Below are 17,970 nucleotides of genomic sequence, written 5' to 3'. Positions count from 1 at the left end.
TAGTATAATGCCCAGCCCATAGTGGGTCCTCAAAAATGTTTGTTGAATGAAAGAAGTCATTTCTCTGAAGTTCCTGGAGTTGCTGGGACAAAAACTAGGGAACCAGAAAGGGTAGAATTGTGGAGTGATGAGCTAACTGCTGTGGCCATTTTTGCCCTGGGAGCATTGGTGGACTCTGGGCCCAGCGGGGAGCTGACAGTCTGGGTCTTATCCTGGTGGAGGACCACCCACAGAACTGTTGATGGAGATTGGGGTTCTCCCACAGTGGTTCATACTTCCTTTAGGGTATTTAGTTCATTCAGGTTTTCTAGTTGTTCTCAGAGCACTGGTCTAAGGACCACCCCACTCAGAAGCAGAATTAGGGTCACATTAAATGAATAAAACAATTTTGTGGGGACTAATGTCTTTTATGTATGAAATCATCCCTTTTTAAGATCATGGAGTAGCTTCCCATTTATTCATCCCATCCTCTATGGCTTTTATTAATTTTTAAAATTATCTCCACTGAAATGTTGAGTATTCTTAATTCTTAGATGTGTCATCGTTTTTATTGATATTCTGAATGGCAGTTTATGTTCTAATATATTTTTTAGTTGTTTATTGTTGGTGTGGAGAAAAGTTATTGATTTTTTATGTAGTGATCTTGCCTCTGGCAAGCTTATTAGACTCTTCTGCCAGTAATTTGTTGATTTCTCTATATAGTTGATCATCTGCAAGTAAAGTAAATTTTACCTGTTTTGTTCCCATTCTTACACCCTCTATTTCTTTGTCTTTTCTGAAAGGGTTGGGCAGACCTCCAAAACTATGTTAAATAACAGTGATGATAGTGGGCTTCTATTTCTTGATCTTTATCTTAAAGTGAATATATCCTTCACAAATTTCTCCTCCAAGTATAATCTTTACCAACTTAAGGAAAATCCTTTTTATTTCCAGTTTACTATGACTGTGAGTAGATATCTTTTCTTCATTGTACGATCTTATCCTTTAGCTTACTAATGTGTTGTTATTAAGTTGACTGACTTCTTTATATATTTTGGATATTAACCCCTTGTCTGATAGATGGCTGATGAATATTTTCTCCTGTTCTGTAGGTTGTTTTTTCACTTTGTTACTTGTGAATTTTGATGTGCAGAAGTTTTGATTTGATGTGATCCTATTTGTTGATTTTTGCTTTTGTTCCCTGAGTTTTTTTGGTTTTTTTTATTATTATGTTAGGTTAGTCACCATACAGTACATCATTAATTTTTGATGTAGTGTTCCATGATTCATTGTTTGCATATAACACCCAGTGCTCCATGTAATACGTGCCCTCCTTAATACCCATCACCAGGCTAGCCCATCCCCCCACCCCTCTCCCCTCTGAAACCCTCAGTTTGTTTCCCGGAGTCCATAGTCTCTCATGGTTCGTCTCCCCCTCTGTTTTCCTTGCCCTTTGTTTTTCCCTTCCTTCTCCTAATGTCCTCCCTGCTATTCCTTATGTTCCACAAATAAGTTTGGCCATTATAACAATATCAGTTTTTTCAGATCCATGAACTGAGGTATCTTTCCATTCATTTGTGTCTTCAGTTTCTTTCAGGAAAGTCTCATAGATTTCCATTCACTTCCTTGATTAGATTTATTAGTAAGCTTTTTATTGTTTTTGAGTGTATCCTGAGTGTAAAGGAACATAATTGATTTCTGTTTGTTGATTTTATATACTGCTGTTCTACTGAAATTGTTGATTAACTACGATGATTTTTTGATTGACTCTTTGGGATTTTCTATGTATAAGATATGTCATAAGCAAATAGCAATAGTTTTACTTCCTCCTTTCCAGTTTGGATGCTTTTTATTTCTTTGTCTTGCCTAATTGCTCTAGCTATGACTTCCAGTACTATACTGAATAAGAGTCCTTGTCTTATTCCTGATCTTAGAGGAAATGCTTTCATTTTTTCTCTTTTGAGTATAATGTTACCTGTGAGTTTGTCATATGTGACTTTTATTATATTGAGGTACGTTCCTTCTATACCCAATCTGTTAAGGGTTTTATCATGAAAGGGTGCTGTATTTTGTGCTTTCTCTGTTATCTATTGAGATGATCATGTGATTTTTATCTTTTATTTTATTGATGTTGTGGTGTATTAAATTTATTGATTTGTGTATGTTGAACTCTCCTTACCTCCCAGGAATAAATCCTATGGTTGGTCATGGTGTATAATCCTTTAAGTGTGTTCTTGAATTTGATTCACTAATGTTTTATTGAAAATTTTTGCATCTATGTTCATCAGAGATATCATCTACCTTTTTATTTTTTTGTGGTATCCTTCTCTGGTTTTGGCATCAAAGTGATGCTGGTTTATTCATTTCGGTCTATTTAAATTTTTGGTTTCTTTTTGATTTAGTCTTAGGTTGTAGGTTTCTAGAAATGTATCCATTTCTTCTAGGTTATGTAATTTGTTGGCATATAATCTTTCACAGTCATCTCTTATGATTCTGTGTATTTCTGTAGTATCAGTTGTCTCCTCTTTGATTTCTAATTTTGAGGCTTCTCTTTTTCTTAGTCTAACTAAAGGTTCGTCAATTTTGTTTATCTTTTCAAAGACTCAGCTCTTAGTGTCAATCTTTTGTTTTACTCGTCTCTATTTTTTCTGTTCTTTATTATTTCCTTCCTTCTGCTAAATTTGGGCTTAATTCTTTTTTTTCTAGTTCCTTGAGGTATAAAATTACATTATTTGAGATGTGTCTAATTTATTAATATATGTTCCATCCCTTCACTTTGAGCCTGTGTGTGTCATTAGAGCTGAGACGTGACCCGTGTAGGCAGCATATGGTTGGGTCGTTTTCTGTCCATCCAGTCATTCTGTGCCTTTGGACTGATGGATTCAATCCATTTAAATTTAGGGTAACTATTGATGGGTAAGGATTTACTACTGCCATTTTATCTTTTGTCTTCTGGTTCTTAGGTCTTCCCATTGTTTCTTTTTCCTTGTTTCTGTCTACTTTTTAAGTTGGTGGTTTTTCAGTCAGAAAAACTAAGAGGCAACCCATGGAATGGGAGAATATACTTGCAAATGACACTACAGATAAAGGACTGGTATCCAAGATCTACAAAGAACTTCTCAAACTCAATACGTGAGAAACAAATAAACAAATCAAAAAATGGGCAGAAGATATGAACAGACACTTTTCCAATGAAGACATACAAATGGCTAACAGACACATGAAAAAATGTTCAAAATCATTAGCCATCAAGGAAATTCAAATCAAAACCACACTGAGATATACCACCTTACGCCAGTTAGAATGGCAAAAATAGACAAGGCAAGAAACAACAATTGTTGGAGAGGATGTGGAGAAAGGGGATCCCTCCTACATTGTTGGTGGGAATGCAAGTTGGTACAGCCACTCTGGAAACAGTGGGGAGGTCCCTTAAAAAGTTAAAAATTGAGCTACCCTATGACCCAGCCATTGCACTACTGGGTGTTTACCCCAAAGATACAGACGTAGTGAAGAGAAGGGCCATATGCACCCCGCTGTTCATAGCAGCATTATCCACAATAGCTAAATCGTGGAAGGAAACGAGATGCCCTTCAACAGATGACTGGATTAAGAAGTTGTGGTCCATATATACAATGGAATATTACTCAGCTATCAGAAAGAACGAGTTCTCAACATTTGCTACAACATGGACAGCACTGGAGGAGATAATGCTAAGTGAAATAAGTCAAGCAGAGAAAGACAACTATCATATGATTTCTCTCATCTATGGAACATAAGAACTAGGATGATCGGTAGGGGAAGAAAGGGATAAAGAAAGGGAGGGTAATCAGAAGAGGGAATGAAGCATGAGAGACTATGGACTATGAGAAACAAACTGAGGGCCTCAGAGGGGAGGGGGTGGGGGAATGGGATAGGCTGGTGATGGGTAGTAAGGAGGGCACGTATTGCATGGTGCACTGGGTGTTATACACAACTAATGAATCCTTCGAAGTATATATCGGAAACCGGGGATGTACTGTATGGTGACTAACATAATATAATAAAAAATCATTAAAAAAAAAAAAGACAAATAAGTTGGTGGTTTTTCATGGTGATTTGCTCAGTCAGTTCCCCCTCCCCTTTTATGTTTATGTCTGTGCTCTACATCTTTACCTTGTGGTGACCATGAGGTTCACATAAAATATCTCTTTGGTAAAATAATCCTTTCTCTGCTATCAGCAATTTATCTTCACCTATAAAGGGTCCATCCTTTTTCTCTTCCCCTTTTATATTTTGTGTCACAAATTATTTCCTTTGTGCTGCGATGTCATCACCAAGTAGTAGCCATAGTTACTTTTAATGCTCTTTTCCTTGAACCTTTATACTATAATTAAGAGTTTAATATACTAGTCTAGAAAAGAGTTAACAATTTTCTAATTTTATTTATCACCTTAATCGGAGTTTTGTGTATTTCTTTTTGTTTCAGCTCTAAGAGCTTTTAGCATTTCTTATTATAAGGCAGGTCTAGTGGTGGTAAACTCCTCAGCTTTTGTTTGTCTGGGAAGGTCTTCATTTCTCCTTCCCACCTAAAGGATAACTTTGCAGAATAGAGTATTGTTGGCTGGCAGTTTTTAATCTTTGAATATTTTTCATATGTCATCCTACTCTCTTCTGACCTGTAGAGTGTCAGCTGAGAAATCTGATAGCCTGATCCTTTGTAGGTTGCTGTCGTCATCCGCCCCCCCCACCCCCCGACCCCCAGTTGCCTTTCACATTTTTTCTTTATCATTGACTTTTAACAGCTTTGATATAATTGTGCCTTGGAGAGGTCTTCTTGCATCGAGATAAGAAGGTATTCTACTAGCTTCATAGATTTGTGTATCCAGTTCCTTCACCAGGTTTGGAAAGTTCTCAGCTATTACTTCTTTATAAACTCTCTGTTCTTGTCCTCCTCTCTTCCCCTTCTGGAATACCCATCTTTCTTACATCGGCTTTTCTAATGGAATCTGTTTCTACATGGAATCTCCGAGGACTTCTTTTCTTTTTTAAAAATCTTCATTCTCTCACCTCTTCCACCTGAGTCATTTTTAGGTTCCTGTCTTCTAGCTCACCAATTCTCTCTTCCATCTGATTTGCTGTATTTTCAATGCATTCTGTTGCATTCTTCATCTTATTTAGTAAGTTCTGCTCCAGAATTTGTTTGGCTCTTTTTTACAATTTCTTCTGTGAAGTTCTTCTGTTCATTAATCCTGAGGCCGTGGTGTTGCCTTTCTAAGTTTTCTTGCAGCTCGCTGAATTTCTTCATAAAAGCTGTTTTAAATTCTTTATCAGTTAGATTGCAATATCCTTTGGACTCCTTTCCTGCAAAATTTTCAGGTTGTTTTTGTTTTTATTTATAATACGGTATTACTGTGATTTTTCATGGTGTCTGATGAAAAGTGTCTCTGCCATTGCATTTGAAGTAATGAACACCTTTCTCAGGCAAGGTTTTGTTCACTTTGATTCTGACAATTCAACCTGTAATTAGGAGCCTTTCTTTTGTTTTCCAGAAGGTGGCACTATAGCACATGTTTTTGGTTTCTCTAGGCAGCGTGCATTTAAAAAAAAGGGGTCGGGGTTGGTGGCCAACTCAGGGTAGGTGTATACTTAGCATTTGGGGCTTTGGGTGAGCCTAGAAGTCCCTGGGCCGAATCCCTGGGCAGGCAGGCAGGCAGGAGGCACTTTCATGCGATCCTTGTAGAAGCTGCAGAATGGGTGGCTGACCCCCACTTGGCACCTTCACCCACCACCTCCTGCCAGAAGGGTGCTGCTGACCCGCCATTTGCATTACTGCTCCCCTCCTTCACTGCCCTCCCTGTTCGCATCCACCCTTGGTGACCTGGATGCTGTGCACAGGTGCTTCTTTTTTTCTTTCTTTCTTTTTTTTTTTTTTTTTGGTCATAGATGTCCAATTACTTGTAAATCAAAGAGGAGAGGAAAAAGGAATGGCTCACCTTGTGATGGTGACATCACTCTCAGAAGTTTCCTTTCACTCTTTGAGTAGACCCTACTTAATTTTTTTTTTTTTAATCTGAAATCCCCTTTATCTGTTCCACCCATCTCCCCACCAACCTCCCCTCTGACAACCACCAGTTCTCTGTATTTAAGAGTATGGTTTTTTGTTTGTCTTTTTTTTCTTCGTTCATTGTTTTGTTTCTTAAATTCTGTATATGGCATTTACCCTTCTCCAACTGACTTACTTCACTTATCGTTCTACCCTCTGGCACAGTCTTACTCCTTTTTATGGCTGAGTAATATTCCATTGTGTGTGTGTGTGTGAGTGGGTAGGTGTGTGTTTCCATAATTTGGTTATTGTAAATAATGGTGCAGTAAACAGGGGTGCATATATCTTTTCCAATTAGTGTTTTCATTTTCTTTGGGTAAATACCCAGTAGAGGGTTTACTAGGTCATAGGGTAGATTTATTTTTTGAGGAACCTCCACACTGTTTTCCACAGCGGCTGCACCTGTTTGCATTCCCACCAACAGTGCACGAGGGTTCTTCTTTCTCTACATCCTCGCCAACACTTGTTATTTCTTGTCTTTTTTATTTTAGCCATTCTGACAGTGTGAGGTGTATCTCATTCATTGTGGTTTTGATTTGCATTTCCCTGATGATCAGTGATGTTGAGCATCTTTTCATGTGTCTGTTGGCCATCTGTGTGTCATCAGAAAAATGTCTATTCATGTTTTCTGTCCATCTTAATCAGATTATTAGTGGTTTTGATGTGTTGAGGATTTTTTATTTTGGTATACAGTTATATTCAATTAGCTCATATTTTATATAGTGTTTTTACATCTATAGTTAACCCTTCAACTGCACAGCTCCACTTCTATGCACATTTTTTCAATGAATACGGTACCTAAATGTATTTTCTCTTTCTCGTGATTTTCTTAATAATATTTTCTTTTCTCTAGTTTACTTTATTGTGGGAACACTGTATAAAATACATATACAAAATACGTGTTAATTGACTTCGGTAAGGCTTTGGTCAGCAGTAGTTAAGTTGTAGGGAGTCAAAAGTTATGTGCGGATTTTCAACTGCACAGGGGGCGGCACCCACCCCCATCTTTTTCAGGGGTCCACTGTATATTCATAAGTGAATTACACCTGTTTTTGTTTGTTTGTTTTATATAGGCCTTACCTAGTTTTAGAACAAAGATTATATGAGCCTCATAAAATGAACTGGGCAGCTTCTGGAAATAATTTATATTAAATAGCAATTAATTATTCTTAAGCTTCTAATAAATCTCAGCTGTAAAATTATTTAGGCTTAGGCCCAGGCCCAGGTTTTAGGGCCTGTGGTGGCTTGATAACCATTTCAATTTCATGGTCTCTTCTGCCAATTTCAGCATTTTTTTTTCTTTTTGTTCATTTCATTTAGGTTTTCAAATGTATTGACGTATGGTTGTTCCTAATAAACTTTCATTGTTTTTAATGTGTTACTTGCTATTTTTTATTAATAAACATTTACTGTATTTTGTGCTATTATTTTTCTTCTCTTTTTTAAGATCAATCTTGACAGAAGTCTTTTATTCTGATTCTCTTTTCAGAAAATCATCTTTTAGCTTTCTTAATATTTATTGGTTTTCTCTCTCTTTTACTGAAGTCTGTCCTTATTTTTCTGCCCTTCTTGTTTCTTTGGGTTTGGTCTGTATCCTTTTGCCAACGTCAGTTAATTGCTTACACTCAGCTTACTCGTTTTTAACTTTTCTCGTTTCTTCATCAGTGTGTTTAAAGCTACATGTTTCCCTCTAAGCAGTCCTGCTTTAGGGTCTCCCACAACGTTTGGCCTGAAGTTAAAAGTATTTCTTGGGGTGGCTGGCTGGCTCAGTTGGAGGAACATACAACCTTGGGTTGTGAATTCAGGCCCCACATTAGGTATAGAGATTCCTTAAATAAATCTTTTTTTCAGTAAAGGATTTCTTAATGCCTTCGATGACTTCCTGTATGACCCAAGGGTTAGTAATATTGTTTAATTTTCAAATATATAGGGTTGGTTTTTACTTTTTTTTTTTTTTTAATTTTTGACTTTATTGGCTTATTCAAGGACAAAATTTGTATGGTAAGTCTTTGGAATTTGAGGCAATTTCAAGATCACCTTCCGTCTTCCCAAGAATGTCTCACCAGAATAGTCTTACCACCTCTTTGCTTGCTTATTTTTTGGGTTTTGTTTACTTCCTGGAACCCATACTTCACTCCAAGTTTCTCCAGGGTTGACTGGGGTTGATGAGGGGACCTGGACGCCATGCTAGTTCATTACCTCATCAAGAGCTGATTTGTGAAATTGCTATGATCTGGATTATTATCTTTTTGAAGTATCTATCTGTATATTGATACTTGACTTCTCTGACATATTTTAAAAGAAAGAGCTTATGTAAAACATTTGAGTATCAGAAAAATTCCACTAATAAGCAGTAAGTACAACTCACAGACGGAAGAGCAGGTGCTTTTTCATCCTCCAGGTAGTGCTGTTATTTTTGTAACAACTGCTTTTCTAGACTTTTTCTTGTCAATTCTTGATCTAGAGCAGAATAGGGCAAACTTTTTCTGTCAAAGCCCAGATAGTAAATATATTATGCTTCATGAACCAGATAGTCTATTTCGTAACTACTCAGCTTTGGTGTTACAGCTCAAAAGCAGCCATAGGTAATACAGAAACAAGTGGACATGGCTGTGTTTAAATGAAACTTTATTTATAAAAGCAGGTGGCAGGCTGGATTTGGCTCATGGGTAGTAATTTGTCAAGCCCTGACTAGAATTTTTGTTATATATAAATTCTTCATTGATCTAGTAGTCTAGAAAATTTCTCTCAAGAGATACTGAGCTAGTCTCTAGACAGGGAAGGTAATGGAGAGGCTTAGGGCCAGGGCCACTGGTATGCTGACTCTCAGGGCAGGAGTAGTCTAGACTTTCAGGAGGAAAGTTGAGGCAGGTAGGGTAATCCCCATGCCCCGGAGCCTCTCAAATCCAAGAGTGACGGCAGCCATATTTCCATGAGCTGATTGTGTTTCTTTTGTTTGTTTCAGCAGCGTGAACGTTGTGGAAAATAAGCTTTCTCTGTAGTAGCCACATCTCTGCTCAGGGTTGGACTCAAATACCATGTTAAAAAATGAGAACAAGAGTCTCTTGGCCCTTTGAACAATCAGAAAGTAAACATCTTTAGGTTTGAAAAGGGGGGAAGGATTGGGCAGACCAGGAGGAAGAATAATCCTCCCTCATCACAAGCTTTTAGTTCCAGAAAAGGGAAAAGGGGGAAGCCATCGACTGCATGGCTACCTTCCTTTTCTGAGTCACTTCCAGATGCCCAGCAGTAGAAACCAAGTTTGTGTTCATCACCCGCTGTGTGCATACCCTGTTACACTATCCTTGGGTATTTCATTTCTGAAGTATCTAGCTTTTTACAGATTTGAAGATCATTTCTCAAATCACTGGAGTGTGTATTTTCAGTAGCATTAGAGTGAAGCCTGTAATATGAGTGTTACCTTGATCATCTTCTGTTTGAATGGCAGATATTCTTCCTGCGAGTGCAGTGAGCCCAGTTGACTTTATGTATGTCAGCCCATACCTCACCACTGAGTAAATCCCTTCTTTTCTGTTTCAGTAACTGTGGCCTCTTCAAATGGGAACGAGATGGAATGCTACAGGTAGGTCATTTGCGAGGTGACCAATTTTAGTGATCCATGCAAATAATGTTGATCCATTTCTCACTAAACTATTTTCATTTTTCTAGGAAAAAACAGGCCCAAAGATAGGAGGAGAAACCCTGTTACCACGAGGAGAAGAACATGCCAAATTTCTGAATAGCCTTAAATAGCCCTGACTTCAAACAGGTACCCACGACCTACATTGCTTCTTATGGCTCCAGAAAAGCAAGGGTGTTGGCTCCGTTTGCTCGTGTTCCTGATCGTTGCAGTCCAAATACTCGTTAAGCCTACACGTTTTGCCTACTGATTTTCTGTTGTGTTGGCTTGATACCAAATTTAACATTGACCTTTAAGTGGTAAATCAAAATACTATCATCTTCCATATTCTTGCTACTGATGGCTTCATTCGTGTAGATTTTTTGCTCAGAAACTGGAAGGTAAATTGAGAGCTGTGTTTCTGTATGTTTTGGGTTATAGAGTGCTCAGTGTTCCTTCTTGATCAGATAAAGTTCTAGTATTTATGTGGGTACCAAAAGGCAAACTTAGCTCACCCTGGGTAGGTTGCATAACTTCTGGGGTTCAGTTTTCTTACCTAGAAAATGAGGAGGCTTGGGGTAAATGATGTTGAAGTGTATCTTTCAGTGCTCAAATTCTACAAATAATACGACTTTCCCCATATAACTAATTAACACTCATCAACTTTAACATAATCTTGATATATTGACATCAAAGCCAACTTCCTTCTTTCATTTCTATTCTTACCTCTCTTTTGTTTTGCAAATTGAGTAATTCACTGACTCATGTGGCATTTAATTCACATCTGTATGGTTCTCTGTGCCCTTACAATATTGTGGAGATCTTTAATAGAAACACCTAAATTCTCATTGTTTTAAAATATAGCTTTGTTTAAATATGGCTTAAAGAAACTTCAAAAGCTCTAACTAAAATGAATGCAGAGTTTAAGAAGCTGTGAACGATGACTGAAAAACATCTCAGAAAGACAGAACTCAGGGAGCTTGAGATTTGCAGATACACTTTATCATACACATCAAGAATTCGAGGTCAAACCCTGTGCAAATTAGCACCCCAAAAATGCTGTTGAGGAGATTCCTCTGCCAGGCAACCTGATTTTCCAAAGTGAATGCTGATATTATCCTAAGATTGAGTAAATTGGTAGGAATATTATTACATTGGGATTTAAACTCTAGCTAGAAAAAGATCAGGTTTCCCCCAAGATAGTAGTATGGTAGGACGTAACGCTTACAGGAGCTGGTTGTGGGAGGTGTTCGATTTATATTTTCAAGAGCCAGAAAAAACATGTACATGCCTTAGATTTCATCAAACTCTGCTCAATATGAGTAGAAGGTGCTGTGTCTGACCCTGGTGTTCCTCCTAAGGTTATATTGCAAAAGCTATCTTTTTAGGAGGATTTCACTTCCCAGAAGGTGTTTAATTTTTAACTAATGAAGAAAAGAATAGTGTTTAATTTTTAATAAGGACCGAAGGCACTAGAAAATGTGATATTTTTAATAGCTCATTTAGAGTAGGTTTGTTTATTCCATAAGCTTAAAATAGAGCTATGTATTTGAAGAAGGTCGCAACTGAGTGGCTGCCAAGGACTTGAACTCCAGGCTACTCCTTGAGCAATCCCCTTCCCATGAAAGAAACACATTCCTGTTTGAACCAAGGGCGCCATTAGAGTCCCCGTTCACTTGTGTATCATATATAAGTATTGTAAGGTACTGTAATAATTTAAAAATCATTGAATTACTTCTCAGTGACTCTACATCTTGGGGGGCTTTTGTTTGAGGTCTTTCTGTGTGTGCATTCACAGATCAGTGATGAGAAGGGGTAGGTGGGCCAAAAGGGGGACTTATTGTTTGCATTGAAATTATGGTTCATCAATGAGATCAGTCTTTTAATACTCTTCTCTTTATCAGTGTATTAAATGCTTTTATATAAATCTAAAACGTGTGTTTAATTTTTCCTTACCCTGTCATTGGCAATGTAGGGCTTATTGTGTAATCATAGGCCATCCAAACAGGGTAAGTACACAGTGATCTATTTTAGCAAAGAGAAACTTTGTATTTCATGGGGAAGTAGTTGATCTGGATGTTCTGATTAATTGTCACAGCAGATTTTGTTTTTACTGTGCTTTTTTTTTTTAGAGAGAGAGAGAGAGAGCGCACGAGCTGGGGGGAGGCGCAGAGGGAGAGGGGGAGAATCTAAAGCCCCACTGAGTGTGATGTGGGGCTCGATTTCATGACCCTGAGATCATGACCTGAGCCAAAGTCAAGATTCAGACACTTAGCCCACTGAGCCACCCAGGTGCCCCTGCCTTTTTTTATTTAGAGGAAACAAGTGGCTTTTTTTTTTTTTAAATCACCTTTCTCTTGAGTTTTGTTTAAATATATTTTCTCTTCCAAACAACAGAAGGAAGACTGAAGTAAGTTAGGTAACAGTGATGCAGAGTAGCAAATAAGGAGCTTCTGGGTGATTGGTGTGGAATGTTTCTCAGAGGCAACTTAGAAAGTTTAAAAGTTTTAAAGTTTTCAACTTTTAAAAACATTACAAGTTGACCGATCCATAACAAAGTTGACAGGAAGAGATTTCATGAATTGGGTTGTATAAAAGTTGATGAGGACACAAGGGAAGCTTGATGTTTATAGCAGATTAAATGTGTCTGACAGAATGGATTTTTTAAAAGTCAAAAGAGTAAATCTGTTTGTATTAAGTAGATCACTCATAGCAGCCCATCAGAGCTCTACGTAACAAGTAAAATAGACATCTCTGATCCCATAGGTAGAAATTCGGAAACAATACAGCTCTAAAGGATGGATGGCTCAAAAAATGAAATTCTATATTCACCAATATTGAAGAAAGAAACGGTGATATATATAAAGAAAATAATAGAGAGGCACAAAATGGAAGAAATCAGTTGACTTAATAGCAGTTTATGGAAAAGCAGTGAAATTTTTGAAAATTAAAAGAAGCTGAGGGGCACCTGGATGGCTCAGTTGGTTAAGACACTGGATCTTGATTTCAGCTCAGGTTATGATCTCAGGGTCCTGGAATCAAGCCCCGCATCATGCTCTTCGCTCTGCTGGGAGTCTGCTTGAAGATTCTTTCTCTCCCTCTCCCCCTCGACCCTCTCCCACAATGCTGAGAGTATAGCCACAATGCCAAACTGTGTAGATCAAAATGGGAATGCGCCCTGCTGTGTCCTGCACAGGTCAGACCGTATCGACTTACATTTTGGAGAAAAGCCAGATGACAGTAATCAAGATGGTAACAATTCAAAACTGTTTCACCCAGGAAAGGTCAGAAAGAATTAATAATATATGTACAGTTTATTTTTGTTATGCACAGTAATTATATTTTGTAAAGCCATCACTAAGGTGTATTAGTAGATCCTGGGTCACTGTGCCAAGGGGGGAGTACAAGGGTAGGTTTCTGAGTACAAGGGTAGCCTCTGGTCAGATTTTTGTCAGTGATCCATATATAACCTTGTTTTATGTAGGTTTCTGTTTAAACACCATATTTAATATATATTGTTGATACATTAACATGGAACTCACAGCCAGTAGCACTATACATCACGATTGAACGAAGCTTATCTTAACACACATATCTTCTCCAGATGGCACACCATGTGGCCTTCTTGTACTGAAGAACACGAGACAGCACTTCAAGCATTATGTTTGGGCCATTTTTAACAGCAAGATCATCAACCAAAAGCACACAATGTGAAAAGCATGACATAAAAAGGACATTTGCTTACAATATCAGGGCTGAAACAAGCAAGAAGTTCACTTTGTTTGACCCCGCTGGGAATGTGTGCATTGGGCAATTCATATTTGTCATTGCTCGTCACATCCATAAATGACCGAAAGGCACCCCAAGTATTGATTTTGGAGTTACTAATAAATTTCAGCAATTAGGGGAGTCCACAAATAATGAGCAACTGTATAATTTTTAAAACAAGACCAGATAGAGAGTGTTCCCATTTTGAAGATTAGGAAATTGATTAAGGGATTTGAAAATGTGAGTTGAAACTCAGATTGGAACAAAGGCTGTGGTAATGTTGCTTAAGCAAAGACTTCTCTGTTGGTATTTTTCTTTCCAGTTTTAGTATATGTGCTGCCAAAGCAAGCAAATATTGGCCTCGTCTTAATCAACTTTGTTAAGGCCTAAATTTCACACAGTAAAAGGCACACATTTTAACTGTATGATACAATAAATTTTGATGAACACGGACACCCACAAAAGCACCACCACAAGCAAGATGTAGGACATTTCCATCCCGTCAGTGGCTTGTGCGATTTCCCTGTCCTCCCCCACCCATTGCAGATCTGTTTTCTGTCCTTGTAATTTCCGCCTGTCTTTCGAGTCTCACTTAAATAGAGTCATGCAGAATACACTCTTGTATCTGGCTTCCTTCATTCAGCATATTTTGAAATGCATCTGTGTTGTTGCATATATCAGTAGTTCATTATTTTTTTATTGTTGAGTATTTTGCTGGATGGATATGCCCCACGATTTATTTATTCATCTGTTGATGGACATCTGAATTGGATTATTTCCAGTTTGGGGCTGTTATGAATAAAGCATCTACCAATATTCAGGTAGAAGTCTTTCTGTGGATATGTGTTTTTGTTTCTCAGGGAAATATCTAGGAATGGTATTTCCAGGTCAAATGTAAGTGTATGTTTAGCTTTATAAGAAACTGCTAAACTAGGGGCGCCTGGGTGGCTCAGTTGGTTAAGCGTCTGCCTATGGCTCAGGTCATGATCCCACTTTGGGCTCCCTACTCAGCAGAGAGTCTTCTTCTCTCTCTCCCTCTGCCCCTTCCTCCAGCCCCTCACTCATACTCTCTCTCAAATGAATAAATAAAAATCTTGAAAGAAAGAAAAGAAAAGCAAGGAAGGAAGGAAGGAAAGGAAAGAAGAAAAGGAAGGAAGGAAAGAAAGAAAGAAAAAGAAAAGGAAAGGAAAGAAAGAAACTGCCAAAATATTTTCTAAAGGGGTTGCACTGGGGCACCTAGGTGGCTCAGTCAGTTATGTGTCTGACTCTTGATTTCGGCTCAGGTCCTGATCCTGGTATTCCATGCTCAGCGGGGAGTCTGCTTGGGATTCTCACTCTCCCTCTGCCCTTCTCCCCCATGCGTGTGCACTCTCTCTCTCTAAAAATAAATCTTTAAAAAAATAAAGGGGTTGCACCATTTTACATACCCACTAATAATGTGTGAGTATTTGTGCCTGTCTCACCAGTATTTGATACTGTCTGTCTTTTTTAAGTTTTAACCGCTGTAATAGGTGTGTGGTGGAATCTCATTGCAGTATGAATTTGTATTTTTCTCACGACTGTTGATATTGAGCATCTTTTCATATGCTGTTGGCATTCCTGTATCTTCTTTGGTGAAATATCTGTTTATTGATCAGGTTGAGTAAGAATTCTTCCATATATTCATGTGTGGAATTTAAGAAACAAAACAGATTAACATAGAGGAAGGGAAGGAAAAATAGAATAAGTGTTAATTGAGAGGGAGGCAAACCATAAGTAGTGCTGAACCCTAGGAAACAAACTGAGGGTTGCTGGAGGGGAAGTGGGTAGGGGGATGGGGTAACTGAAAGATGGGCATTAAGGAGGGCACTTGATGCAGTGAGCACTGGGTGTTCTATGCAACTGATGAATCACTGAATTCTCCCTCTAAACTAATAAAAAATAATTTTTTCTTTAAAAAAAGTTCTTCCTATATTCTGGATACAAGTGTTTTACAGATATATGTGTGATGAATATCTACTCCTGGTGTGAGACTTGCCTTTTCATTTTTTCTTAACAGTGTCTCAAAGAGCAGGTTTCTACTTTCTTGTAGTCCATTTTATCAGTTGATTCACTTTAGGTTCATGCATTTTGTCTTTTTTTTTTTTTTTTAAGATTTTATTTATTTATTTGACAGAGAGAGACAGCCAGCGAGAGAGGGAACACAAGCAGGGGGAGTGGGAGAGGAAGAGCAGGCTCCCAGCAGAGCAGGGAGCCCAGTGCAGGGCTCGATCCCAGGTGCCCCCTGCATTTTGTCTTCTAACTGAGAAATTTTACCTGCCTTAAAAGTCACAAAGATGTTCTTATAGAATATTTTATATAGTTCTAGCTTTTACTCTTTCATCTGTGGTCCACTTCAAGTTAATTGTCGTATAAGTCATGGGGTATAAGGTCTGAGGTTCCTTGTTTTACAAATGGACACTCATTTACAGCATCACTCAGTGAAAAGATGAGCGCTTCCCTCATTATATTATTTTGCCGCCTTTGTGGAAAATCAGTTGATCATGTATTTTGGGGTCTACTTCTAGACTCAGTTTTGTTGCAGTAATGACATATTCATATGGTATATGTCAATCCTTATGCCATTACCATGCTGTCTTAGTGACTATAGCTGTAACAAGTGTTAGAATCAGGTAGTGTTTGTCCTCCACCTTTGTTCTTTTTAAAATTTGTTTTGGCAGTTCTTGGTCCTTTGCATTTCAGTGTAAATTTTAGAAGCAGGATGTTGATTTCTACTGAGAAACAAACAAACAAACAGACCCTACTGGAATTTGAAGATTGTGTTTAAGGGGCATGGTGGCTCAGTCAGTTAAGCATCCGCCTCTTGGTTTCACCTCAGGTCAAGATCTCAGGGTTGTGAGATGGAGCCCTGCGTCAGGCTCCACGCTCAGCATGGAGTCTGCTTGAGATTCTCTCCGCATGTGTGCGCACTCTTTCGCTCTCTCAAATAAATAAATAAAATATTTAATTAAAAAAAGATTGTGTTTAATCTGTGGATCAATTTGGGGGGATTGATATCTTAAGACTTTCTATCTGTGAATATAATACATCTCTCCATTTATTTAGGTCTTTAATTCTTCCCAGCAACATTTAGTAGTATTTGTGCCTGTCTCAGCATATGAATAGCCAGTGTTGTGGCCCTTGTGAGTCCTATTATGATTGCAAGATGCCCTTCAACAGTAACCATTAGTAAACTTTGAAGAAATAAAGGTTTATTAATTATAGGGCCTGGAAATTACATAGCACACCAGATAGCAAGGTCTCAGGCCAAACAGCAAGGTCTCAGGTAGAAGGAGTGCACGTGGGCCTGGGGCTCTGCTTTCACTGGGGTCAAGGGTAGGGGCCTACTATTTTGTGGGCTCATGCTTAATTGGTGAATTTAAACACAAGAGTGGGATTTTAAAGTCCCTGAAGAGGAAAAACAAGTGGTCAGTTATAGAAATCAACTGAAATCTCAGACTGTCAGGAGGAGGTGGTGGCCTGGCCCTTCAATCTAGTGGTGTAGCTGGCGATGTGTATATGCACGAAAGCCATCATTCAAGTGTATAGATTGTATATATATTTTGTCATGTTTTTTTCTAAATGTCTTACAGTTTTGATGATATTGTAAGGGGTACTTTTTGCATTGCAATTCCCAGTTATTACTTGCTCGTATATAGAAATACAACGCATTTTTGTCAGTTGACCTTGTATCCTGGGACCATGTTAAACTTACATATTAGTTTAGCAGCTTTTTTGTAGATTCCATGGGATTTGCCTGAGAAGTTTTAACACTGCAGTTCCTGTCTATGACTGACGTTGTTGTTCCCATTCTAAAACGGAAACCATTTTCTTTCACCATTAAGTATCAAGAAAGTATTCTGAGTAAGGTTCAGCAAGAAGATCTATAAATAATAGTGTGGGGTTTGTTTGTCTTCACATGCATTCCCTAGTGATGTTATTAGTTGAGCACCAGTGGGCTTGACCTTGAGAGGGGGAAGTCATGTCAAGTCCTGGGTTGAGTACATTTTCAGGTTGTGCTGAATTTTATCTTCACATAATCATCAATTATGCCAGAACAACAATGGTGTCTGTGTCATTCGGGCATTTAGGGTTAAGGGTGCAGGAAGAGTGTCCTCGGTGATTTAATAAAGGAACGAACTGTTTTCTTTTTGAACAGTGACTTCAGGATACCAATCTAAGAGTATTTAGAGGGGTTATCATCTTACAAAATATAAAACGTCTTTCCCCTTGGTATCATAATTCTGTGCTGGGTGTGTGATAAACAATCAAACATGAGCTAATAAAATCATAAGCTAGTGCACCCTGACCTCACTGGCTCATATTAATGAGGCTACCATTTTTATTTAGGAAAGTTTTACATTTGGGGGCCTATTCCCTAAATGATTCACGCTCACCAGTGTGTCATTTGAGATTCATTATTACTGCTCTAAATTAATGAGAAATTATGTGGAAAACAATTTTCCATATTAAGTGAATGTTCTTTTCAGGCATACCTCCTCAA

General features: G+C 38.1%; 1 protein-coding gene across 1 annotated transcript in view; it reads left to right on the top strand.

Moving 5' to 3' along the window:
• The window catches only part of MCM10 (minichromosome maintenance 10 replication initiation factor), a 38,872-nt gene extending 27,080 nt beyond the window's left edge, over positions 1–11,792 (top strand). The window contains exons 19-20 of the mRNA XM_008705442.2: positions 9,602–9,644; positions 9,731–11,792. Coding sequence (XP_008703664.1) covers positions 9,602–9,644; positions 9,731–9,814 — 127 coding nt within the window. The 3' untranslated portion in view covers positions 9,815–11,792. The remainder of the gene's footprint in view (positions 1–9,601; positions 9,645–9,730) is intronic.
• The last annotated feature ends 6,178 nt before the right edge of the window (positions 11,793–17,970 follow it).

Source organism: Ursus maritimus, unplaced genomic scaffold (genome assembly GCF_017311325.1).
Source record: "Ursus maritimus isolate PB19 unplaced genomic scaffold, ASM1731132v1 scaffold_31, whole genome shotgun sequence".
In the NCBI taxonomy this organism is placed as follows: domain Eukaryota; kingdom Metazoa; phylum Chordata; class Mammalia; order Carnivora; family Ursidae; genus Ursus; species Ursus maritimus.
This window is presented reverse-complemented; position numbering and strand designations above follow the sequence as displayed.